At 39.2% G+C, this 23590-nt stretch overlaps 1 protein-coding gene across 1 annotated transcript in view; it reads left to right on the plus strand.

Annotated features, from left to right (window-relative positions):
- The first annotated feature begins 294 nt into the window (after nucleotides 1–294).
- Nucleotides 295–23590, plus strand: part of LOC139120172 (polycystin-1-like protein 2) — a 34534-nt gene continuing 11238 nt past the window's right edge. Inside the window, exons 1-16 of the mRNA XM_070684332.1 lie at nucleotides 295–420; nucleotides 1983–2059; nucleotides 4503–5126; nucleotides 5677–6405; nucleotides 10869–11089; nucleotides 11908–12076; nucleotides 12359–12477; nucleotides 13091–13181; nucleotides 13825–14174; nucleotides 15079–15187; nucleotides 18655–18782; nucleotides 19141–19372; nucleotides 20282–20373; nucleotides 21089–21322; nucleotides 21902–22078; nucleotides 22615–22775. Coding sequence (XP_070540433.1) covers nucleotides 4712–5126; nucleotides 5677–6405; nucleotides 10869–11089; nucleotides 11908–12076; nucleotides 12359–12477; nucleotides 13091–13181; nucleotides 13825–14174; nucleotides 15079–15187; nucleotides 18655–18782; nucleotides 19141–19372; nucleotides 20282–20373; nucleotides 21089–21322; nucleotides 21902–22078; nucleotides 22615–22775 — 3227 coding nt within the window. The 5' untranslated portion in view covers nucleotides 295–420; nucleotides 1983–2059; nucleotides 4503–4711. The remainder of the gene's footprint in view (nucleotides 421–1982; nucleotides 2060–4502; nucleotides 5127–5676; nucleotides 6406–10868; nucleotides 11090–11907; nucleotides 12077–12358; nucleotides 12478–13090; nucleotides 13182–13824; nucleotides 14175–15078; nucleotides 15188–18654; nucleotides 18783–19140; nucleotides 19373–20281; nucleotides 20374–21088; nucleotides 21323–21901; nucleotides 22079–22614; nucleotides 22776–23590) is intronic.

Raw genomic sequence — 23590 nt, forward strand, 5'->3', positions numbered from 1 at the left:
AGCTGCCGGCCTGTCGTGTAATCAATATGCACTCTTTAGCTAGAATGCTTGCTATAGCTATTTGAATAACATTTTCTTCGAACAAGCCTGGCAAAATTTACCAGCAAATGAGCACCGAACGGACTACCTCGATGGTGCTACGGATGGATTGTCCAGGAATATTTAACAATAAAACAAACGCATCTTATCCCAAATGAAGGATTATTCTTCGCTCTTGAATTAAATCTCGATGAATATAAAAAACTCTCTTTACATGTTTCCGGTCCATCTTTCTCTTTCAGACAAGTTAGTTTGGTTTGGACTCGCTGACGAAGAAACCCAGTTTTATCCTGATAACTGCCCACAATCATCCTATACAAACTGGAACTCCGGAGAGCCGAACTTTGTCGGTGAGAAATGTGTGCACTTACAGTCTAAAAGGTATTCGTCTAATTTTGTTGCGTACTCACAATTCTGTTTGCATGTACACAAAAGCACGTGTGCGTGCAAGTAATAGTGCAGTAGTATCATAGACCCGTACTGTAGGGTATATGATGTTGTTAGCTACTGCATAGACATGGCAACTGTAACACTAAGATACATTTTACAGCCTTATATCTTTGTCACATTCGCCTTCAGGGTTATATTTTTTTCTGTCTTTGAGCATGGCACAAGTGTCGCATAGAGATACTCACAAAATCAAAAATAATAATACCCCCCCCCCTCAGGACTGAGCCACATTCAACTCTGTTCATAAGCAATTCTAGCTTATGTTGAATTCAATCAAACTGACAATACTGTATTCATAACAAAATATCAAAAACACTGCATGTCATTAGATCCCACACGAATCCTTCCGTTCTGTCGAAACACGAATCCTTCCCTTCTGTCGAAACTTGACATCTGAAAAAATACTTCTATGCAGCTTGGAACTCCGGAGATGAAGATTCTTAACATTTGCTTCTTGGCCAACTAGGGTATAACAAAGAATACGTAGATTGTTGTCACTAAAATACAGCAAATCTCGATCACGCCAGATTTAATTCTGTCGACACAAATTCAGAGAAGTTTTGTCTCTGTGGAAATGTCTTTCACTACTGCAATTTGTCAAGCCCTATAACATGTGGTTTTCACAGTCTCGATCAGAATATCGGTGATATCAAAGTAAAAAGTTCACCAACATTCCCGCATACTGAAATGTCCGATAGTCTCGTAAAAAATTTCGGCCAATATATAATGATGGAACTATGATATCATTACGACTCAGCTCTATTGAACTAATTAATGGCCCGAGTTCACTTAATGGGGACTTTTGGCCTGCGCTGTAAATATGTTATGGATTCGATTCTGGTGTGTAACCTGATACCACACCTCTAGCGATGGTACGGAAATTTACACATCTGTGCCAGTTTTAAATAGGCAAGGCAAAACTGCATGAATGTTGGTATCGTCTCCAATTCAGTCAGTCAGGCAGGTCAAGTAAAATTAAAGACCTGTGTTAGCGCCAGATTGTATCATCAGAAAATTTAGATTACAATTTCAATGGAAAACAAAAGGCTATCACACCTCCATAATCCTCTTACAGACCAGAAAACGGCCATCCCAGGTATCGCCAAAAGGGCCTTTAAATAATTATGGCATATCTTCAACTCTTTCGGTTATCTATTACACCTTCCTTGGGTGCACTCTTACATTTGGCCGGACACGAGTAAAGAAATAGACAATTTTATGACAAATATCTGACCTTCCAATCATGCATTGCCTCCTACGACCGAATAACAATCGAGATGCATTTACTTCAGAACAATAGGTTCACAAGTTTCGCCTGAAATAGCATGTACTTCGGCAAATATTTTGTACAAAGTATTTTGTATGTTTGATTTCTCTGATTTCTCTCTGTCTTCCTCGGTTTGGAAAAATTGTAAAGCAATTTCGCCATACTTGGTAAGCCTCAATTTTTAAGATACGAGCTCACTGTAATACGCAATCTTTTCTCCATTCAGTGCCGGTTTCACCTGGAACGACTTGTCTTGCTCATATGAAATATATTACGTATGTCAGTATGACGACGTGCCGATCGGTAAGTTGTAAACTACAAACGTATTTGACATTGACAGAGTGATGGAGGGGAGGGGTAAATGTAATGAATATTTAGTCAGGGATTCTCTAAATCCCTACATTAAATCCTTAAATCCTTGTGTTAAATCCTATTCCGTGGCTAACACATGGACTTTCTCTTAAAATATATCCTAGCCAGGGAAAGAGCCTGGCATACACATTCTGCATAATATCGCTAATTCGTGTCTGTGAGAGTGTGGTATGTTGAAATGTTGAAAAAGTTTATGCCTTTAGTTGAAGATCATGTGATCCAGGGGAAGTTTGTGAACCGAAAAAAAAAATGGGGTAACAGACGACTTATGCCCTTAAACCTATTCAGCTCGTGGTTTAGCTGAACCCATAGTCATCTTTGCCAGTTTGGACCTGTTTACGGGGAATTTAGGTGATGAGGGTAAGGAAATGGCAAGCTGTTCCTCTGACTGAGGCAAGAGCTGGGTGACATCGTTCGCCATCGATCAAGACATGACTATATCTCCACGATATACCACGATATACACGTGTCAGATATCCTCGAGTCATACTGCAATAATGTTGTCATTTAAAAAAACGGCAGCTTCTTTTCAATAAATTTTGTATATGTACATATAGCTACCGAGAGTAACACATTTGCAAAATTTTTGTTTCGTTATGGCAAAGTGCAGTCTTGCACGAACTCGTTGACCCTGCTTCAAAATGGATGGGGGGGGGGGGGGTAAGAGAGATAAAATATGTTGCCTTATCCCGCAATGACAGTCATTCCATATTTGCAATCTAATCCTTGATATATTATAGTTTAAAAAGATAAAAAGACAATGCATACACGCGTTTACTATGTTGATCTACGCTTCAACGTGATACACAAAGGGACGAATTGTTTGAGAAGACAAAGCGGCTCTAAAAGTGAAACCGTGTATATTTTTTCTATACTCAAAGTGGCGCCTTGAACCAAATAAACCTGTATATAGGAGCACTTCGCGTTTCTTTGTAATTAGCAAAAGGAAACAAATTATCTAAGGATACGGGTAGTAAAGGAGAATGGCGTGATTTTAAAACGTGATTCTGAAAATGTCGTCCATTTAAAGCACGGACAAAATACTATTATTTAAAATCTTGTAAAGTACTGTTTGCGGCCGGTATCTGAAAACTTCCATGAAGATATTGAAATCACATCAATATAAAATTCAAATTTTACAATGATGCTAATTTCTGTTTTGATTACTTGTAATTTACAAATATGATATCAATATTTCGATGTCTCAATGTATTACGTGACTAGACAAAATGGTTAAAATGTCAAGTGGAAAGTAAATTTTGATAACTATTTTGCTGCTGTTGATTTTAGGGTGGTCCCACAACTGTTTTTCTCCGACCATTTCTCTGAAGTTACCGATCAAAAATTAAAAAAAAAATTTGGAGTGCAACTGATAAAAACTAACATTGTGTAGTTTGTGTTGGGAGTGCTTTGAATTTTAACTGGCTGTCAAATTATACAGTATACCTCCAACCGAGTGATCACGGCAAAGTGAAGTATTTGCTCACAATGTCCAAATTTAGAACTGCATCTCAGATCTAATTACACAGTGAATTTGGCAAAGGCATATTAATACATTGCTTTGCGCGATTTCGGAAATTGCATGCTAGGTTAATCAGATTATGAGTTTGGAGAATTCAAAGTCACCAATGACACTTGCAAGTTGCTAAGTCCTTCAACGACATAATTAACATGGAAATAACCCTCAAACGATTTTAACTTACTTTCCCCGTATTAAAGGTTTCAAATTATTTTGTTTTAAGTAAGAAAACCAAACAAATTTAAATTTTACCAATTTTTGTTCTCCCCTTCACTGTCTGTATTGGAATATTGATCTATCGTTAAAGGGAAGTAATGTCATACTTAGGCGCTAAAATACTTCAATGAGGTTTTAAGGTAGAACGCGCCTCGGGGACAGAAAGTCGGACTATCAAATTTCTACACTTCTTGTCAGATTTACCACTTGTTGGGGCTCATTTTAAAGCTTTGGGAGAAAGAAAAGCTTTCACCGTCTTAGTTTTTCAAAAATCCAAAATTTAATTTCCCTCAAAGAGTTAACACAGGGATGGGGCCATATTGTATTTCAAATATCGCAAAATGTTGGGTACTTTGTTTTGCTAGTTCCAAACTTTGCACGGTGATCTCCCCCCCCCCCCTCCGATTTTTATTCATGATTTGTCAAGAGAGTGGTTGAAAGTTTCATTCAGGGAAGTTGAGCAAAAGTTTAAGGCTTTCACTTTCGAAGCGCATACTACCTTGAGGTTGAAAGAACATGAAGGTCTGGTCCACGAGAAAATAGGCTTGATTTCCCTTTATTTCAATTTCTAGTAAGTTTTCTACACCTTTCGCGAGTGAGTTTCAATTAATCATCGTTTCGTTTTCTATTCCAATCCAGTTTCACGACGACCTGTTGTGTTATGGCCTCTGAATACGGAGTACAACTTGACCGATGCTTCTGGTAACGGAAATGACGTCATACATCGGGGTTCTGTCACTGCAGCACAGGTAGACGCCGTCGAATCGTACTTTCTCCCTGGTCAACATGATTCCTATCTCAAATTTCCCATCAACGATGAAAATATACTGAATTTCTCTGTGACGATTATGCTGGAGGTGTACCCAACATCCAGCAGTGGGTCAATTCTCGATGGCGGGAATAATCACGGCTGTAGCATCTTTCAGGAGAGTTCGAACACGGTTACCGCCAGTGTCGTCAGCTATTCGGGGAACAGATATTCCATGTCAATGACCTCGCTCACCAGCAATGACTGGAATTCACTGGCAATATCCTATGATTACGACAGCGGCGAGCTCAGACTATGGCACGACGGCGAATTGGTCGATTGTCTCAACATAGGGCAGACCGAACTGAACACTACCGATGCACTGTACATAGGTTACAATGCAAGCGCTGAGGGCGCTGCTTTCCAGGGCTATGTGACATGTCTGCAGGTGTACGATCAAGCTTTGTCGCAAAGTGAAATACAAAGAGCTCACAGCCGTTGTCCCGTGCCGTCAGGTAGGATCGAGACTCCCGTAGTACACTATAATTATATTTAGTTTATTTTGGAAAGAGTAACGGAGACTTTTGATACTTCCCTGAGATAAACCCTAATTGATGATACTGACAGAAAACGTGTCTGGAGACTCAGGACCTATCCCGCAAATACCATGCATTTTAGTTGAGACATTTTAGAAGGCAAGATCGTATAAACAAGTCAATCCCTACGCAAAATGTCATCAGAAAACTGCAAAAGGAAAGTATCGTACTTAGCAGTCAGAAATATCAATTCAATATTGACTTGGTTTGAATCATCATATAGGATTATTGGTAATACTTCTGTAACCATTGGAACATACAAGAAAACCAGAGACATCCGATTTTGGCCTAACGTTTCTACGTTGATACATATCTTTGAAATTATCAGTAAAAAAACGGCTTCTATTTTTCATTCGAGCTCAAAGAGAGGTTGTTCGTGTCCCGTCACGTCTCAGCCCATCTTTATTAATTGTATCACTTCATTTCTGATATTTTAATCGTACTCTTCATTTTATGATGTTTCTTTCAGAACCAGTGGACCACTGGGATCTGAGTGGAGGCTGTGACTTCACAACGCCCTCCGATGAATGTGTACAGATTGACTCATGCTCTGATGACAAGATTCTTTCTAACCTGAATGGAAATGATGGCGTACTGTATTCGGCAGCTAACCTAACAGACTCTCCCACAGCACCGTATCCCAGGTGTGCCATCCATCTTCAGAAAAACTTTATCAACTTCGGCAACTATTCCGGCACCTGTGTGTCCGATATAGGACTCTGTCCGCTCGGGATAACCGTTTCAATGTGGATGCGAATAAGCATCATCGAAAGTGACTGTAACGGGTATATTCTTTCGTCGGGAGGGGATACTGACCAGACGCGCGGTGTGACAATCTGGTTAGGCCGCAACAGTAGCGGATCGTGTCAACTGTACTTCGATGTACGCAATGGTGTCAAAAGATGGAGGGCGGGGGTAAACCATCCATACGATGATCTCTGGTTCTTCAGTGTGTTCACCTTCAAAGAGGAAAATGGTGTTAAGATATACGCCAAAGGTGACCAGATTGCCCATGATACACTGAAGCAAATATCGATAGTTCCTGGTGACAACAGTTCTCTTCTGGTTCTCGGAGCTAAGAATGACGATTTAGCGGATGACGAACACTACATCTCGGGTTCTTTTAGCGACCTCAAGATCTACTTTTCGGAGCTGAGTGCTGAGACGATTTCCTCGAAATACGCCGCGTATACAAATCGTAAGTAAAAGGCAGAAATTTTCGTATCGTTTTATGTCTAACAAGATTGCATTCAAATAGCTATGGGGCCGCGCATGATAAATAGAACTCATTGCGTCCCTAACCCTTGGGAAGGATACGCTCTGTTTCAATCACTGTCAGCTCAAAGTTGCAAAAACTGTATGCCAATGTTACACAATGGGAGTGGGAGAGTTCTAATCACAAGTTTCTTCATAATCCAAAACTATAGTTCAGGGGAGGCCCGGCAGTCTAAAATTGCTATTAGTTATGGTAACTGGAGCAAGAATACATACTCTCTTGATAGAAATTAAATGGACTTGTCTAATATATCAGTTAGATGTTGCTACATTAAACCCGCTAGCCAAGATGCTGCCAATGTATGTTTTTCAATGTACAGATTTGCATTGGAAAACTGGCCTACTGACACTGGCAGTGCACGCGTGTTGCCCGTTTCTTTTTACGGTCGTCGGACAACTTCAGTCAGGAAATTAGCTCTGTGAGAGGTAATACAGGATACTACTACGCAGAGACGTCATAAAATTGAAGTGGATAAAGTTTATTGACAAGCTGTCAGGTGGGACCAACTAAAAGTCATGCTCTCACATCTCAAAACTACACATTAAATAGACAATTTTTCAGGGCGTACCTGAACATGTAAAATACTTAATGAAAATCCAACTATTTGAGTGGCAGAAAGTTTAAAGAAATTAATAATTGTTCTGCTGACTCGGCATACCAACGACGTTTTTTAATATTTTTAATATTCTTGTGTAAATGTCGACTTCTAAAAATAATAGCTACTAACGTTACATGGTCAAGATTTGTGGAGCCAGAATTTGAGTATGTATGTATGAGCTATTGTTTCATTCCAAAGTTAATTAGGCGTTGACCAAAGTGACGTAACCATATCGGTGTCACAAATTATTGTTTTAGCTTAAGTTTCCATTCGAGTACCAGTATCATGGTCAATGTCAGTAAACATATTTTGTCCGTACTTAATGAAAAGTAAAGTTGTTGATTGTTTTCCAGTCTCATTGAATCGACCGACCGGTAGGTAATTAACACATTGGCAATGATACTTAAGTCAATAAAAGAAACACCGGTAATGATAGTTGAGTTAACAAAAGGAAGACCCTTCACGTATTCCCACCCACCTAAATGTTCGTCATGGATTCAACAAAATTATACATATCTCGTGTAAGACTTTTACCGAAAAAATTACAATCGTAACACTCCCCTTCTTTAAGGAAATTGTCCCGATTTTCAAATAGACGCTTCAATTTTTTTCAGTTGTAACACTTTCTAAAAATAAAGAAAAATACGAAAATACTTTAAAAGCTTATACTAAATATAAAATACAATAAAATTAGAATGATAAAATACTTTAAAGGCTCATACTAAATGTAAAATACAATTAAGTGGATGTAAAATGTCAAAATATATGCAAAAGTCTCAACTATGCCATCACCAAAATACATTGAATTCCTTTTAAAAATATTACCTCTAAAACCTTTCAAAGTCTAAAAAAAAATAAAATCTGTAAAATTGTGGAATGATAAAAGTGCAAATTATACCTTTAAAATCACCCAAAAAAGATCAACAGATATACTTGTCAAATAAAATATTTTCATTTCTTCACCGGGGAGTACCATAATGCATAAAAGACTCGTATTCTTCATGGAAAGTGTCTGTGTGATCACATTGTAAATCTTCACCCTTGTTATGGTCGGCAGTGGCCGTCATCAACACCTTATCGTTTTCGATAGCGCTATTGTTTATCATTTTTCCTTTCTCTATTTCAATATCTTTTATATTATCATTCACAAACTGACGTATAATCTTGGGTTTTGATGACTTGGACAAAGTCTTAGGCTAAACTGCAGTATCTTTGAATGTAACTATTTTAGATTTATTTTCAGCTATAAATCTAACTTTATTATCTTTACCGTCCTTGCTTCCAGAAACAGAAATAGTGACTTGTCCCAGTTGATTACATTCGAGTATCTTTGTGGATTCTTTTGATTTCTTAAACAGATTTGCTTGGGCTTTGAAAATTAAGGACCCGGACGGTGGAAGGAGGAATATCATAATCTACCAAAGCCTTCTCTGATAGTTTACTAAGAGGGAAAAGGAACTATATTGTTACCCCAATTAAGTAAATCAATTATTAAATGATTATGAATCAGACTAAATTTGAATTGAATTGATCAACAATCTGATCAACGCTTCCTTACACTCTTCACATTCACACGTGCATTAGATACTGCAACGTTAGTCCTGCAATGACCTACTTACTATAAATGTTTTAATCTGTGGCCAGAGCCCATTCATGAAGAATGACAAGAGTTCTTTCTCACTCTTAATGGCCTACTCTCCCAGTTCTTGTAACGATATCGCATATTGTTCGACATTCTGCCTCATTTGTTGTCGATGTTTATGCAGCATCTGATCATGGAGCCACAGGGGCCTCGTCTTCCCAAAACGTTCGATTAACTTTTTTTCGAAGACCTTTGTGTCTTGCTGCGTGTTCCCCTCTGTTAGCTGGTTCTGTCTCCCTGTCCGATGAAGACTAACGCCTCTTACCCGGCCATCTGGACTCCATTTCTTGAACTCCGCGAAGTCCATATCGCCTCCACCACCTATTGGCGTTCTCATTCTCACGTCCGGAAAATTTTCCCGGCCCAACACCATTAGCTGTGCTCTCCTCTTTAACTTCCTCCTCCAGCTGTCTTAACTTCTCTAGCACGTTTAAAGTGGACTCTAACTGGTAGTCCACTTTCCGTTTCCACACCTGGTCTTCACCCTCTTGGCATTGCCCAGCCAGATTATCATCAGGAATGTCTTACTGTTGTAATTCAGACATCTCGTCTTCGACGACTGGTACTCCGGACTTTAGAGGTAGGTAAGCTTGTTCTTCGGACATTATTTGATCCTTCTTCCCACTGCTGGTTGGCATACAAATACTTACGACGCTTGTCTAGTGCCCGGATTTGTTACGATTGTAATTTTTCGGTAAAAGTCTTACACTAGATATGTATAATTTTGTTGAATCCATGACGAACATTCACAAGGCGGGCGGGAATACAAACAATTGCACACGGTTAAACGTGGAGGGTCTTCCTTTTGTTAACTCAACTATCATTACCGGTGTTTCTTTTATTGACTCAAGTATCATTGCCAATGTGTTAATTAACATAAAATGCTGGAAAACGATCAACAACTTTACTTTTCATTAAGTACGGACAAAATATGTTTACTGACATTGACCATGATACTGTTACTCGAATGGACACTTAAGCTAAAACAATAAATTGTGACACCGATATGGTTACGTCACTTTGGTCAACGCCTAATTAACTTTGGAATGAAACAATAGCTCATACATATATAATCAAATTCTGGCTCCACAGATCTTGAACATGTAACGTTAATAACTATTATTTTTAGAAGTCGGCATTTATCACAAGAACATTAAAAATATTAAAAAACGTCGGTTGGTATGCCGAGTCAGCAGAATAATTATCAATATGTTTAAACTTTGTGCCAATCAAATATTTGGATTTTCATTTCTTATCTAATCAAGTACAATTCATCCTTTTTAGCCAATGTACGATTACTTCCTGTCAAGTATTTTACATGTTCAGGTACGCCCTGAAAAATTGTCTATTAAATGTGTAGTTTTGAGATGTAAGACCATGGCTTTTGGTTGGTGCCGTGCACCTGACGGCTTATCAATAAACTTTATCCACTTCAATTTTATGACGTCTCTGAATAGTAGCATCCTGTATTACCTCTCACCGCGCTAATTTCCTGACCGAAGTTGTCGACCGTAAAAGAGACGGGCAACACGTGGAGGAGAAACTTCCTACCCCTAACATTCTTTTTCAAAATGAATTTTTGATAATTGAAAGTGTCGATTACACGTGCTTCAGAGAAAAGACCGTGCATTTTATACTGCAGTGAATAGCTGTAGGCATAAAGTTCACCAGGTTTTTATAACAGCCTTTATGTGCCATTTTCTAAGGTTTTTCGTCGGAGAGTCAGTGAGTGTGAGTATGCTTTCCCGTCGCGCCATACCGTACCATAGAGTATGATATCGGATCGATATAGGGACAAACAGCTTTAAACTTCTCGAGTGGAGTGGTCTATTTTATCCTTCAGTGCCACTTCGGCTTTCCGTGGAATTTTCCATCCCCCAATACGTTTCTTGTATTTTTCGAGTCAAGTTCGTTTTGAAACATTCTACTGCCATACCATCTGAGTCGCATGTTCACTTTTCGTGTGGTCTAAATCTGCTGTAATTTTGATTTACTCTACAAATTCGCGTACATGGCTACTGGAATGTTTTCTTCGATAGACAGATACAAGTTGTTCATACGTTGATTAGAGAAGGATCTTACTGAATCTTGCTCAGTGACGGTACGTGAAATGCACTCAACATATGATAATATTTGGACACACAGGCAGCTGTTCTCCTGGTTGGCGTTCCGATGGTGGCTCTTGTTACCACTTTAGCTCCAATTTGAAAACTTGGCAAGATGCCAAAGACGCCTGCCAGTCAATAGGAGGTTGTCTGGTCATCATCGAAACTGCCAGTGAGCAAAACTTTCTGGAAGAACAGACGATGTTAAGGACTGAATCATGTGTACCGCCCTCAAGCTGTAATTCGTGGATAGGACTCCAGGTAATCCATATGACATCTGGTCCAAATTTCTTCAAGTAGAATGTGCCTCGGGGACAGATATTCAGACTTTCAAACTTTTACAACTCTTTTCTGGTCTACTACATGTAGGGGTTCACTTTAAGCTCTTGGTGTAAGAAAACTTGTGACTGTCTTAGTTGTTCGTAAATCGAAGATGTGTATTTTTTCTCCCATACAGATGGCGGCCATTTATAATTTCAAATATTGTTAAATCTTGGGTAATTTGTTTCTCTTGTACCAAAATTAATACGATGACCCCTGATTATTATTCTTGATTTTGAAAAAGAAAATGGTTGAAAGATTCCTTGAGGAAAGTTTGAGCAAAAGTTTCAATCTTTCATTCTCGAGGCGCATATTACCTTAATTACATGTACATATCGTAGAGATAGGCTGCCATACATACACATTGTCAAGGTTATCAGTTCCGGTTGTATCAGTATCTGTGACTTTTAAAAGCTTTGTGGATTTTATTGCCATCTTGTAGACTAATTCTTGGAACTAACGGACATGTTACACTGCCGAAAGTTATGGTTTGTACGTGGAAGATTCTAATTACCAGTAGGATATATTCACAGAGTAAAAACCTCTGTGGAATACCCACTTTTTTACCGTTTAGATCACATAATATATTATCCTCTGCATATGAGTTCTACAACATGTCAAATTATTTGAAAAGACAATTTCACATTTTAATGTATAACTCCTTTCAACAACTGTTACAGTCCTCTCAGTCTATGTTATACGTTTTGGAGAAAAGTTATTATTAACACGGACTTCATTTTTCACTCTGATGTTAATAGACTGCAAACAGCGGACACCGATGGATAAGTGGAAACGAAGCGGAATACACGGACTGGGCACAAGGACAACCTTTGACCCTGCCGGAGTGCGTCTCGATCTCAGCTGCCGATGGGAAATGGTACACCGAGAATTGTGAAAATCTCGCGAGGTACACTTGCGAGATGAACGGTGAGGAAGTCGACGTTTTTAACGAGATAACCTACCATGTAAACGTGATACAAGCTGTCAAGTGAGCGTAATAAATGCTTCGAATTCATCATGGTGTTGGTATCTACCAAAACAGACAATAAAATAAGATCGAAGATCGAATATAAGCTTAAGATGGCACAAAGAAATACAGAAAACAAACGGAGAAGGGCAAAAGTCAATTTAAAATTTGATTTTCTTTGAGGCGATACTTACTGTTTAGCCAATCCGCATAACATGATAACTTTGGTGATATTATTCCAGGTACTCTTCCCACGCCAACGCCGGTTCCCACCAAATCTGCGGTTGTCGCTGAGAATTTACTTAATTTTATACCATCTGTCAGCAACTCCACAGCAAACTCGTCAAATTCTGATATAATGGTAAGCTTCGCTAACCCAGAGCTCTTATCTAGGCCTTTGAAATTTTCACGTGGTCATGTGACGTCAAAGCTCTCAGACTTTTAACTATTGAAAATAAAAGAAGGTCAGCTTTCAACACATAAAGCAGGATGATGAGACCACTAAATGGCGCTGTGTCAGAATTGTGCATTTTGCAGACAATAAAATGATTCCTAGCCTAGGCAAAAGTGACGCTTTTAGTTAATGTGTCTTTACGATTGTTTTAACAAAGTCAAAGGTAGCGTATTTTCAGGCCCCTGCTTTCATTTCTATGATGCCCTGTCTCGTAGTGCGATCGTGTTAAGAAATTCTTTTCTGCATGTCAACGTGTCTGCGCTGATAACTTTTTTATTTGTTGAAGAATAGCCGCCTCAAAGGGTAATTTGTTAACATGAATAGCACTTCCTTGGGAAGCCCGTCACTCAAGGGGCGGCTCTTTATTTCTGCATCTTATCGAGTTCAAGGGTCGAGCAGTGGCCCTACAGTCATGTTCAATTTATACTGTATGGTATGGAATTAAGTAACAGAAACACAGATATTGAATTATGTAACAGAAGCATAGTTAGTCTTAGTAATGACTTTACTCTATTTACAGTTGATAGACGTCGCCCAAGACCTGCAAAACATCACAGGCAGACTTGCTAAGCTTGATATGGGTGTCAATGAAACTATAGTGAAGGTCGGAGGTGAGTTTCATCATCCTGCTCCAGTCTGTGACCAGAGATGATGTCATCAAGGAAATTGCGATCTAACAACTCTCTTTTGTTATCACTATGGTGTCCCAGTGAGGTTCGAAAGAAATGCAGAAAACAATTACCGGCAGAGGTGCGGAGCAGCAGAGATTCTACCTGAGAATTTATACTGTAGCCCCCGGATGTAGCAAACGTCACCAAGCCTCTGGACGATTGGATAAGTTCTTCGCCTCCTCTGGCGACTTGAAAGATAACAGAAGAAGCGCAATAGTCTCATATTCAGTATTCATAGGACTGTCAAAACCTAACGACGATTTCCTCAAAACCTAATTTGAAGTTACCTTGCAAAAACATTGAACTTTATCGTAACGTTGACCAGTACACACGGATCACTGTGCGACACTTTTGCAATTACATTGCATTCACGAGTTCAATAGTTTTGATAAAACGTTGCAGATCAATTATGGGATAGACACAAATGTGGCAATTAAACACCAAAACAAATCTAAAACAACGTGTAATTAGTGTTACAGTACAAGGCTGGTACATACAAACAATTTGAAAAAGGTAGAGCCTCCGGGTCACATCCAGAATGGCTGGTCCAAGAGTTAAATCTTTATTTTTAATTTTTCAACAGAAATTACGTTTTACGTTGACCAGATCATTTCTGTGGTGCTACACGACGCCGTGAAGAATGCATCGTTGTTGCCGAATGTGACAGCCTCGTCCGAGGAAGAAGCGAGACAAGTCACAAATACCCTACTAAATACAATGGACATTCTATCAAGCATGATGTCTAATATTCTGAAACCCGGGGACGAGGCTGTCATTCGACACTTACCAACTGTCTCGGTTTACTTTGAAGCGACGTCTGCTGACAATTTCGAAAAGACCTCAGATGTATTCGAGAGATCATTTGGGGTCAAACTGCCGCCGATGACAGATTTACTACCCGAACAAAATCTAAACGATTCGATTTTACTCACGGTAGGTTGAATAAAATTATTATTAAACATTTATCTTTGATTTTACTAAATAACTATTTTGCTATTTGCAATTTGTTTAAACACATTCTCAGACAACATAATGTGACTCCGAACCTTCACTGAATGCATTGCAAAACTATCATTACCAATTCACCAACCATACCTTTGTTATGGTGCAAGCCTGGTAACAATTTTGGGACTGCATTATTCAAGCGGACAATAAGAGCCGCGTGTATGTCATGAAATTGGACGCATTTGAATTTGCAAAATACGACCTAAAGCACTAATTTGGATTAATTTATCCTTCACACTGACGACATGTAACACAACTGAACTTTATGAACTGAACTACAGAACTGAACTACAGTTGGATTACTAAAAATCGACGGGTGCTTTCCACAGAGCGCCAGACGACAATACACAGGACTCTGCTCTGAAGCAAACGGATCGTGCTGTCCCCTTTGAACTTAATACGTGATCTCTCGATCCACGGGGACATATATTTTGTTTTAAATTCAATTTTATTTCGAGAGGAGCGGCAGACATGACTGGACGAGAGTATAAAGCCAATCAAACCTGCTAGGCTCCGCCTCGCCTCGTCAGTTGATTTTTGGCTTTCCTCTCGCCCTTGCCTATAATGAAGGTTAACAGTCAGCGTGTCACTGCGTATTCCAATTACAATCCTAGTATTTTCCGAAAATTTTGTGTGCGAGAGATCGATCGGCTTACCCAACAACACTGAAAAAACAAAAGTTAAACATGTATGTACAAGATCAGCAAGGTGTGTTCGCTTTCAGTGTGTGGGGAAATTACACTAGGTTATATTTAAAATCCGTCCACTCGAGTTGTTAGTACATCATCTTAGTCAGATTCACAATTAAAAGCATTTTCTCTTGTTTCCATAGTCCTTTCGCACAAAAGGAAACTTGTTTTCGTGGGGAGAAAATTCACACACCATAGGTTCAGATACAATGACGCTCTACTTTAGCGATTCCGATTGCAATAAGATAGATGGTAAGTAAATCTTGACTGTCTATAAAGAATTTGCCGATACACTTTTTGCTCGACAGAAGGCCTAACACAAAGATCAGTATATCTAAGGGTATGTCCAAAGGGAGATGTGGTCTGAGGGGTTGCAATTGTTTAAAATTCAGGTCTGTCGCTTTTGAAATAATAGTGTCATTAGGGGAAGGCTCCATTAACTTTGATGGTACCTGAAACCCGAGTTGCTGCCTGCCAACTCGGGTGACAAACAGAAGACTTTTAATCCCCAAGGTGTTAATTTTCCATTGTTGCGATTATCTTATCGAGCTGGTGCTATGATAGGAACGTCAGGGCTGTAACGACTCACTCAATACCACGGGCACACACATATGCTTGCACATGGAACTATGTTGACAGGAAAAAGTGAACTGCCCTTTTTCAATGCAAGTAATCTAGTTTATTCTTTAATTTAGGCTCTAAACTAAGTTTTAGAAATATGGTGAAACAAAATATCGTTCTTCGTTCATTTTCATTCAAGTTTCCTATTTTCGGACGCTTCACTTCAGTAACGCGCATTGATCATATATGCAAATGTGATCAGAACAGCATGGAACGTTCTTTCCATGTGGCGAGATTTTTCTTGCACTTGCAAACAACGTAACGAGTGAGTAAGGACTCCAAGAGCTGCGCGTATCCTGTGACATTACATCTCGTATAGAGCGAATTTAAGTCAATGAATTGCAAGCCGGATCCGTCTGTAAACAATATGGCCACTGGTACATATTATAAGAAAGGAGAAATAGTAGAGGCAGTTATTGAGGCTGGTCGGCGGACGGCACAATCTTCAGTGATTTAATTCACGGTATTAATTTCACAATAAAACGAATTCGCGAGCTTACCATTGATTTTTGGTGATGTTGAATATAATTGAAAAAGAGAGCTAAATTCCAGTGTTCCTTGTTTGATAAAATTCCAAATTGACGACACCCAACGTCAACCTGTACGACACCGTATGTGTACAACACACCTGCAGTCGATTAGTCGATTGTGACACAGTAAGCTTACACATAATGCAATATCGGTCGACCCACAGTCCCTCTATCCATGCATTTCTGCAGTTGTCTTTCCTATTCTGCTCAGTTAACAGACATGATTTCACAGAATATTACACAGAAAACATATTTTATCATATTTGGAGGCACTGAATACTAGCATTGCAAGAGAAAGCGACGACAAATTTTCCGGTTTGATTCCAGCCGTTGCTTGTGCTACGTCAACACACTCGCAGCGATCAACCACAGAAATTATCGTACACTATCATCATTTAGGATGGGAGAAGGATCAAAACACCGGTTTCAAGATATGATGATTTCTGTCTTCGTGTCATAGATAGACGCAGAGAACACTTAATAGAGCCAAAAACAGCGAAAATTCGAGAAAAGCGTACACACAATCGGGGACTGTGGCATGCAGGACAAACCCAAGCTACGCATTATCACGTGACTGCCCCTCGTATCGCGTTTTGGCTGTGCGGTCCAGGTGATTGACACCTTTTACAATAGGCGTTTTCAGACCGATGGATAGAGGGACTGTGGTCGACCTGAAATTTGACACTGTGATCGACGTAGCGTTTCAAAAGTACGAAAAATGAGACCAAGTAATTGTTTGTTTATTTAGATTTGATCTATAACCTCCAAAAACCAACAGACAAAGTCCTACTCTTATGCAGAAAATCAACGTTTTCAAGCGTAGACTCCCGCGTAGACTTTCCCTTCCGCTTAAACCACTGCCCCTCCGCAAAACGCGATGTAGATCTATGATCGTCTATGGATGGATTGACGTGGCGTTTCAAAAGTATGAAAAATGAGACTCAGTAACTTTTGGTTGCTTTACATTTGATCAAAAACCTACCCATCAGACAAGGCCCAACTCTTACGCAGAAAACAAAAGCTCTGGAGCGTCGACTTTCTCTTCCGCGTTTGAGACTTTCTTCTCTTTCGCGTTTGAGAGAAACAAACGTCGGCTTTATTTGGAAATGGCCGGCTATTGGTGGGCGTAACGTCAGTCCAATGGTAAGCTGCACCCGATGTGAACGTCGGAATAATTCGGGCTGTAGTCGGGAAAGCAAGGATGACCTCGAGAGCGATTCCCAGTTCGCACGTTCGCAGATCGCGGTACTACGGGCTGATACTAGATAGCAACAAGTTCACCGCGTACTGAAAGTGCTAGATTACATATAGCCACATAGGCACTTCTGAAATGTTATCTCCGGCTTGCAAGACAACAAATATCAAAATATTATTATCAAAACCAGAATTTCGGGACTAGAGAGCGAAACATTGCTGAAAAGTAGCCAGCCAATTTGGCCGGCATCCGGCTAAAAATGAACACGCGGATTCAAACAGCCTTTGGCTTTTGACCAGAAAAATAAGTGGGTGTTCATTGATAATTCAAAGACTGGATCCGTTGACACCAAAGTTTGCTCGTGACTTTCATTGCATTGCATGCACCTTTCCTCAATGTGAGTCTGAACTGAAATGGAAAGAGTACGTTTTAGTAAAAGTCCTGTTTTGTTGTGCTGAAGTCCTGTTTTGTTGTGCTGATTTTCGCTACCGTACTTTCTTTTATAGGGGTATAAACATTCATACAAAAACAGCTTTTCGTATGCAAAATCAGCGTACGTTAATTAACTGCTAGTATTGTTTAAACAGCATTTTATTTGAAAGGGATTCTATAGTACACTCGTTTTTGTAAACTCTTCATGCAATTTTATGAACTAAATGATGACCTCAAAGTAACAGCAAGTGCTGGACGGCACTTTTAACGCTGGTTGGAAATCCTGAGTGCCGGACAGGGGGGCCATCATCAAGTCAGGCGCCGACTGGTATTGGCCATGCTAAAAGTAGTTCCGGCAGTGCTAATGTTTTGTTTACACTAAAAGATAATCTGTTCGCATATGTTGACATAGAGATTAATCCTCTGATAACCAACTCGGGTTACTCGGGTACGTCCAAGTTAATGGAGCGTTCCCCTCATGATTCAGATGAGTTGAAAATGAGAAAAGGCGATAAATTTTGGTGAAACGTGTGTGCAAATTTATGAACCTAACAATTATGGAAACGTAGAACTTGCTGATGATATGAACTCACTAATATTTTAACGCTCGCGTCTTTTAAGGAGAATAGTCAATTTTTCTTTTTCGCGTTTTAGCGTAACCATACATGCACCTATGGATCAGACCCATCCGATAAGTTTGGGCTTGTGGATACGAATGGCGAGAATTCCGTTCATTCGGCATTAACAGTGAAATGAGCTGAAATGTGACTTCAAAAAAAGATCAGTGTTTCAAGTTTTATCATGAAAATAGCAAATATCGTACCTATATAGTTCAAGAATTAATTTGATATAACACACCATGGATTACGAAGCGTACTCTAAATTAAATAATCATGATAACTTTATGAAATTGATCTTATTGGACACTCTTATCTTTTAAGTGGATGGTATAACAACTTACATAAGCCTTTCGCTGAGTAACCCTCCCATCGAATTCTTGGATGAAGCGACGTTATTGCCGACAATCTATGAAGACATGGGACTATCTAGATATTCCTGGAGTCTTGAGGTAATGACAAGATATTGTAAAGTTTCGAGATTAAATTCTTCCGAAGTTATTTTCAATCTGATAATTGAAGTTAAAATGATGAGGCTGAAAGTGATTGTCTATGCGTATTTGTTTAAAAGCGGACCTCGTTTGCTGGTTTTAAACAAGCACGGAGGTGACCCCAGTGCAATTACTAATAATGAAACTGTCTCATGTTTATTTTAAATGTTTAAACTTCAATTTTAGTGAAGTTACAGAATTTAAAAAAAAAACATAATAAAGAGAACGGTAATATTCCTATTATTATCGACCGTATGTCTTTTAAACAATAGTCACTAATCCATTTTTCAAATTAACGCTGTTCGCTCTCCTTCCCTAGGATGTCCACGCTTTCATAGCTTTTCAAATGAAGATCAACTTTAGCGACATCAGCTTAAATGACTCTGTTCGTGTCTACAGTGTCTACATGTCTTACAACAACACCCCTACTTGGAACAGCTTTGACTTCCACGCTAACATCACTGTAACGGAGGGAGTCTTGAAAATCTTCATCCCAGATACCGAAGTCGAAGAAGCCGGAAATTACGTCTTTTCTCTTTTCCTCCCAACAGGTATAACCGTTTTCCATGCTCCCGCAAATAAAAATGCTTTCTATCACCCATGGCAGAAGCGAATTGTTTCATATTCTCGTATTTCTCGTATGAAGTGAGATCATACATTGTATGTCCTACAAACGTCACGATATTCAAAACATTTGCTATGAGGAAACTTTACACAATTTAACATTCTTGTAGATATTTATCCAACTCCCTGGAGGCGAAATGAAACTTGAACACATTGTCCTGATTTGTAAATCTATAAATATTTCACAAAATGAGTGGTAACTGTGAGTTATGTCGAACTGTAGAGAGGGGAATGTCATTACAGGCCCATGAACTACAACTTTGCGAAATTTATTCAACCTCAAGGCTCCTCCAATTTCCTCAGGCTTTCACTGCAATCTAAAAATTGAACGATATAGTCATTTTGATTGTTGCAGAATAGGCAAGAACTTTGTTCATTTTAAATTTCCCGCCATTTTCAAAATCCTGCCATTTTAGGTGAAAAACAGAGAATTTTTTGTCAAAGTTTAGTGAATCCCTTTCCCGTCCTTTCAGTGGTTTGTAACATGTTTTATTTGTAAAGATTCAAATGTGTACATGCACCATTTGTGCTGTTTACCGTGTAGTTGTATCGAGGCGGCCATACTTGGGTGCAGCACCTATTTATTGTTTGTCTTACTGAAACCTCCCCATGCAGTCCCACTCAGTGGAAAATAATACTTGAGTAAACATATAAAAACATGAAAGTAATGTCAAAAGTTTCAGCTCATGTGCCTTAAAGCTCGACCTTAAGGAGAGATCGTGAAACCTTTACAGCAATCGGAATACAATTGTTCGTCTTCATTTTAATTCTCTAATAATGTCATGGTACTTTAGCAAGATTCTGTATTGAAGGTTGAGTTTGCTTCTCTTTGTCAGTCGAAATGTTTAATTTAACCATGTCCGTAACTCAACATGGATGTAGATACTGGGATGAAGATAACGAGATCTGGAAAGGAGACGGATGCGTGGTAAGTAAATGATATTGTTACAACATCGTCTTCACACTTAAAGAGATACAGTTGTCGGAACTGCGCTCAAAAATGGTATGGGACCCATACAACCGATATAAACATTGTATTCAAGGTACTCTGGTTATTGATGATAGTTAAAACATGTCTGTCACAATCTACATCGTATAATTTAAATGTTGCAGCTATATGATTAGATGCATCTGGATATCGTGCACGAAATAAACAAGAAATTCGCATACTATTAGGCGCAGTTCCGACGACGGTTTCCCTGTAAAGTAACAGTCATTGAATGATAAAAAAATATTCGCCAGCCACTATGGAGTTGAAGGAGCTTCGATTACAAGGAAAGGATAGAAAGGAGAGCCCATAATGGCATCAATGTTATTTTTCTGTTGGCAATTAAGTATTTGCTATATGTGCACGATCTTTCGTAACATCAAACACATAGCTTTTATAGCTTAGGATGCATGTTCCTTTTGTTCTTTGAATAACGGTTCAAGCTTTGTTAGTTACAAGTTGCTATAGTCTGTCTGTTGCTGGACGTGGACATGAGTGTTAAGGAGTATTAAGATCACGGCTGGAGACGATGGCAGCATTCATTGAGGAAACATACAGAGATGCACCAACTCAGATCACGGCAAACTGAAATCAGTGCATTACCACTCGATTATATGATAACACTGACAACAGTTTCTTCAATTTTCCTTTGTAGGTGTCTTCCGAGTCGAACAGAGACACCACTGTATGTTTGTGCGATCACTTGACGTCATTTGGAGCAGCTTTTTACGTTGTTCCACCCAATCCAATCGACTTTGACACTGTGTTTGCTAAATTCGCTGACCTGGACAGCAATCCTTCCGTGTTTTCAACAGTCATCGTGATATTTGCATTGTATTTGCTGATCGCTATCTGGGCTAGACGCAAAGACAGACGGGAAAAAGTTGTGGTGAGTCATACAAAAATAGTTATCAACACGCGTTTTTGTGAATGTTGTTTTTGTTTTTTTTAATCCAAAAGACGTTTAAACACAAGGATTTGAACTTCATACCATTCGTCTTATCATGGCGTCACACTTCTGGCTCGTCAAGATATATGAAGTTAATTTTATTTTGAATTATTAAATTCTTCACTTACTTTGCTCAACAGTGTATCGTAGCATATTATTTTCGATGTCTTTCAACATAGCTTCCAGGGTTGCATGACAATACGGATGCGGTTGTCCGTGTCTTTGTCATGACAATAACATTGATGATTTTATGTTCAGTACACAGGTGTACGGTTTATCGCTTACTTCATTATATCGTACTTGACTTTGATACTTAACAAAACTGAGATAGCGAATTCCAATTATAATAGCACGAATACGCAAATGGTAGACTACACAATTTGTAATGAAACAGTGAGTCACAATATCGGATCAATGGGTAGAGTTTTATCTTTTAGGCGCATACCTTTTACACATCTTAGCCCTTATTTGCCAGCCGTAATATATCACATCTAAACCTGTTAATTTTTCTGCATCCAGTTTAACGGTTTACCTTTACCAAGCAACGGCTCGACTGACAGTTATGCGTACGAAGTCAGTATTGTGACGGGGCGGGAGAGAGGATCGGGAACGACGTCCAATGTGTACGTCAAATTATTCGGTACCGCCAGCAGAACCAGGGCGACTCGAATCCACAGTACTTGTAGCGACTGTCAGGTAAGTTAAGAAGGAATAACATTCTACTTTGAATCCCAGGTCTATGACGCAATCACAACAAAAGACAGAGTAGTACGCTTTGAAAACATTTTACTCCTATCCCGTGTATATTTCTACAGCTCTTGTGTGAAGCTATGTTAACACCGTGCAAAACCATCCTGAAAATGTCATCACCTTGCCTGTAACCAAGGCTCCGTGAGTTCGATGTACAACTGAATATCTTGAAAGTGTTTGTCTTGAATGAGTAGCAGCAATACCTTTAACACAGACGTACGACTTCATGACCATAAAGGGTTGAACTTCTCGCCATACCTTTCCTTATAGCTAGATAGAACTATTCTAATAAATTTGAAAAATTACAACATTAAACTAATTAATGTGCATTTTTTCTCCGGTTCTGATCTATCCCCATCAATTCACTGTAAGAGCGCTACAACTTATGCAAAATGAAAATATCTCCTCTAACCTTCTTGAAAGTTGATCGTGCCAATAACACACGGTAATGGGTTTCCTCTTATTGCCCCAATACATTTCAGTTGTTTCAACGGGGAAGCCAGCACACGTTCTTACTCACTTCACTGTCGTGTCTTGGAGACATCAAGTACCTCCATGTGCGACACGACAACTCCGGACAAGGCAAAAACGCTTGTTGGTTTCTGTCGGAAATCATTATCAAAGACTTGAAGACACAGAAAAGGTATGGATGAATTGCACAGGGGAAAAATTCAAGCATTGAGTATTATCCTACCTTTTTTCCTTTTTAACGTTGTATCATGATCTTCCAAATTGGCGCAAGGAAAATTAATATTTCGGGCTCTCGATACATAACGTCGTTGGACGCGATAAATCCCGCGCAATTCCGAGCTCGATTTGGACTCTAACAATGCTGGCGCCACGAAATACCAGTACGGTATCGATAACATGGTCTTGGTCGTTAACAGCGTTAACAATTCACCCAGTAACTTATTTTTCTCCATTGAAGAGGGATCTGCGTTCTACCGCCATATTGTATTGTATTTCAACCAATCGTAATATTGAGCTGTTTATTCAGCTGTTTATTCATAGCGTGGATTTGAAACAAAAGAATTGTAGCATGCAATCTGAGGGGAAATGATTAGTTTTACTTTTGTATCTTTTCGCGGTAAATCAAAGTTATGGCGTCGGTATCCGACATAGCTAAGACACTGTATACGAGGACACACTAACTCACAGAACAAACTAATTAGGACTGACTCGGACACGGGCACATTCACAGACTCATGTATCAGCGGCTGGACCGAGAGGCCCAGCCATGGTTCTGTATTCAATAAATAAGTTCCAGTTCTACGTCAACACTCGTCGTCAGTTCCCACTTTCTTTCCAGATATGACAGTTCCAGCTTCTTCCTTAGATACGACAGTTGTTTGTTATGATGATAATGTTATGGTTGTATCGAAAATGAAAGACAAGAATTTTCTCACTACATTTATTATTGTTAGTAATTATAGCAGTTTGTTTTATTTCTTGCCGTCG

Source organism: Ptychodera flava, chromosome 20 (genome assembly GCF_041260155.1).
Source record: "Ptychodera flava strain L36383 chromosome 20, AS_Pfla_20210202, whole genome shotgun sequence".
NCBI classification, from domain to species: domain Eukaryota; kingdom Metazoa; phylum Hemichordata; class Enteropneusta; family Ptychoderidae; genus Ptychodera; species Ptychodera flava.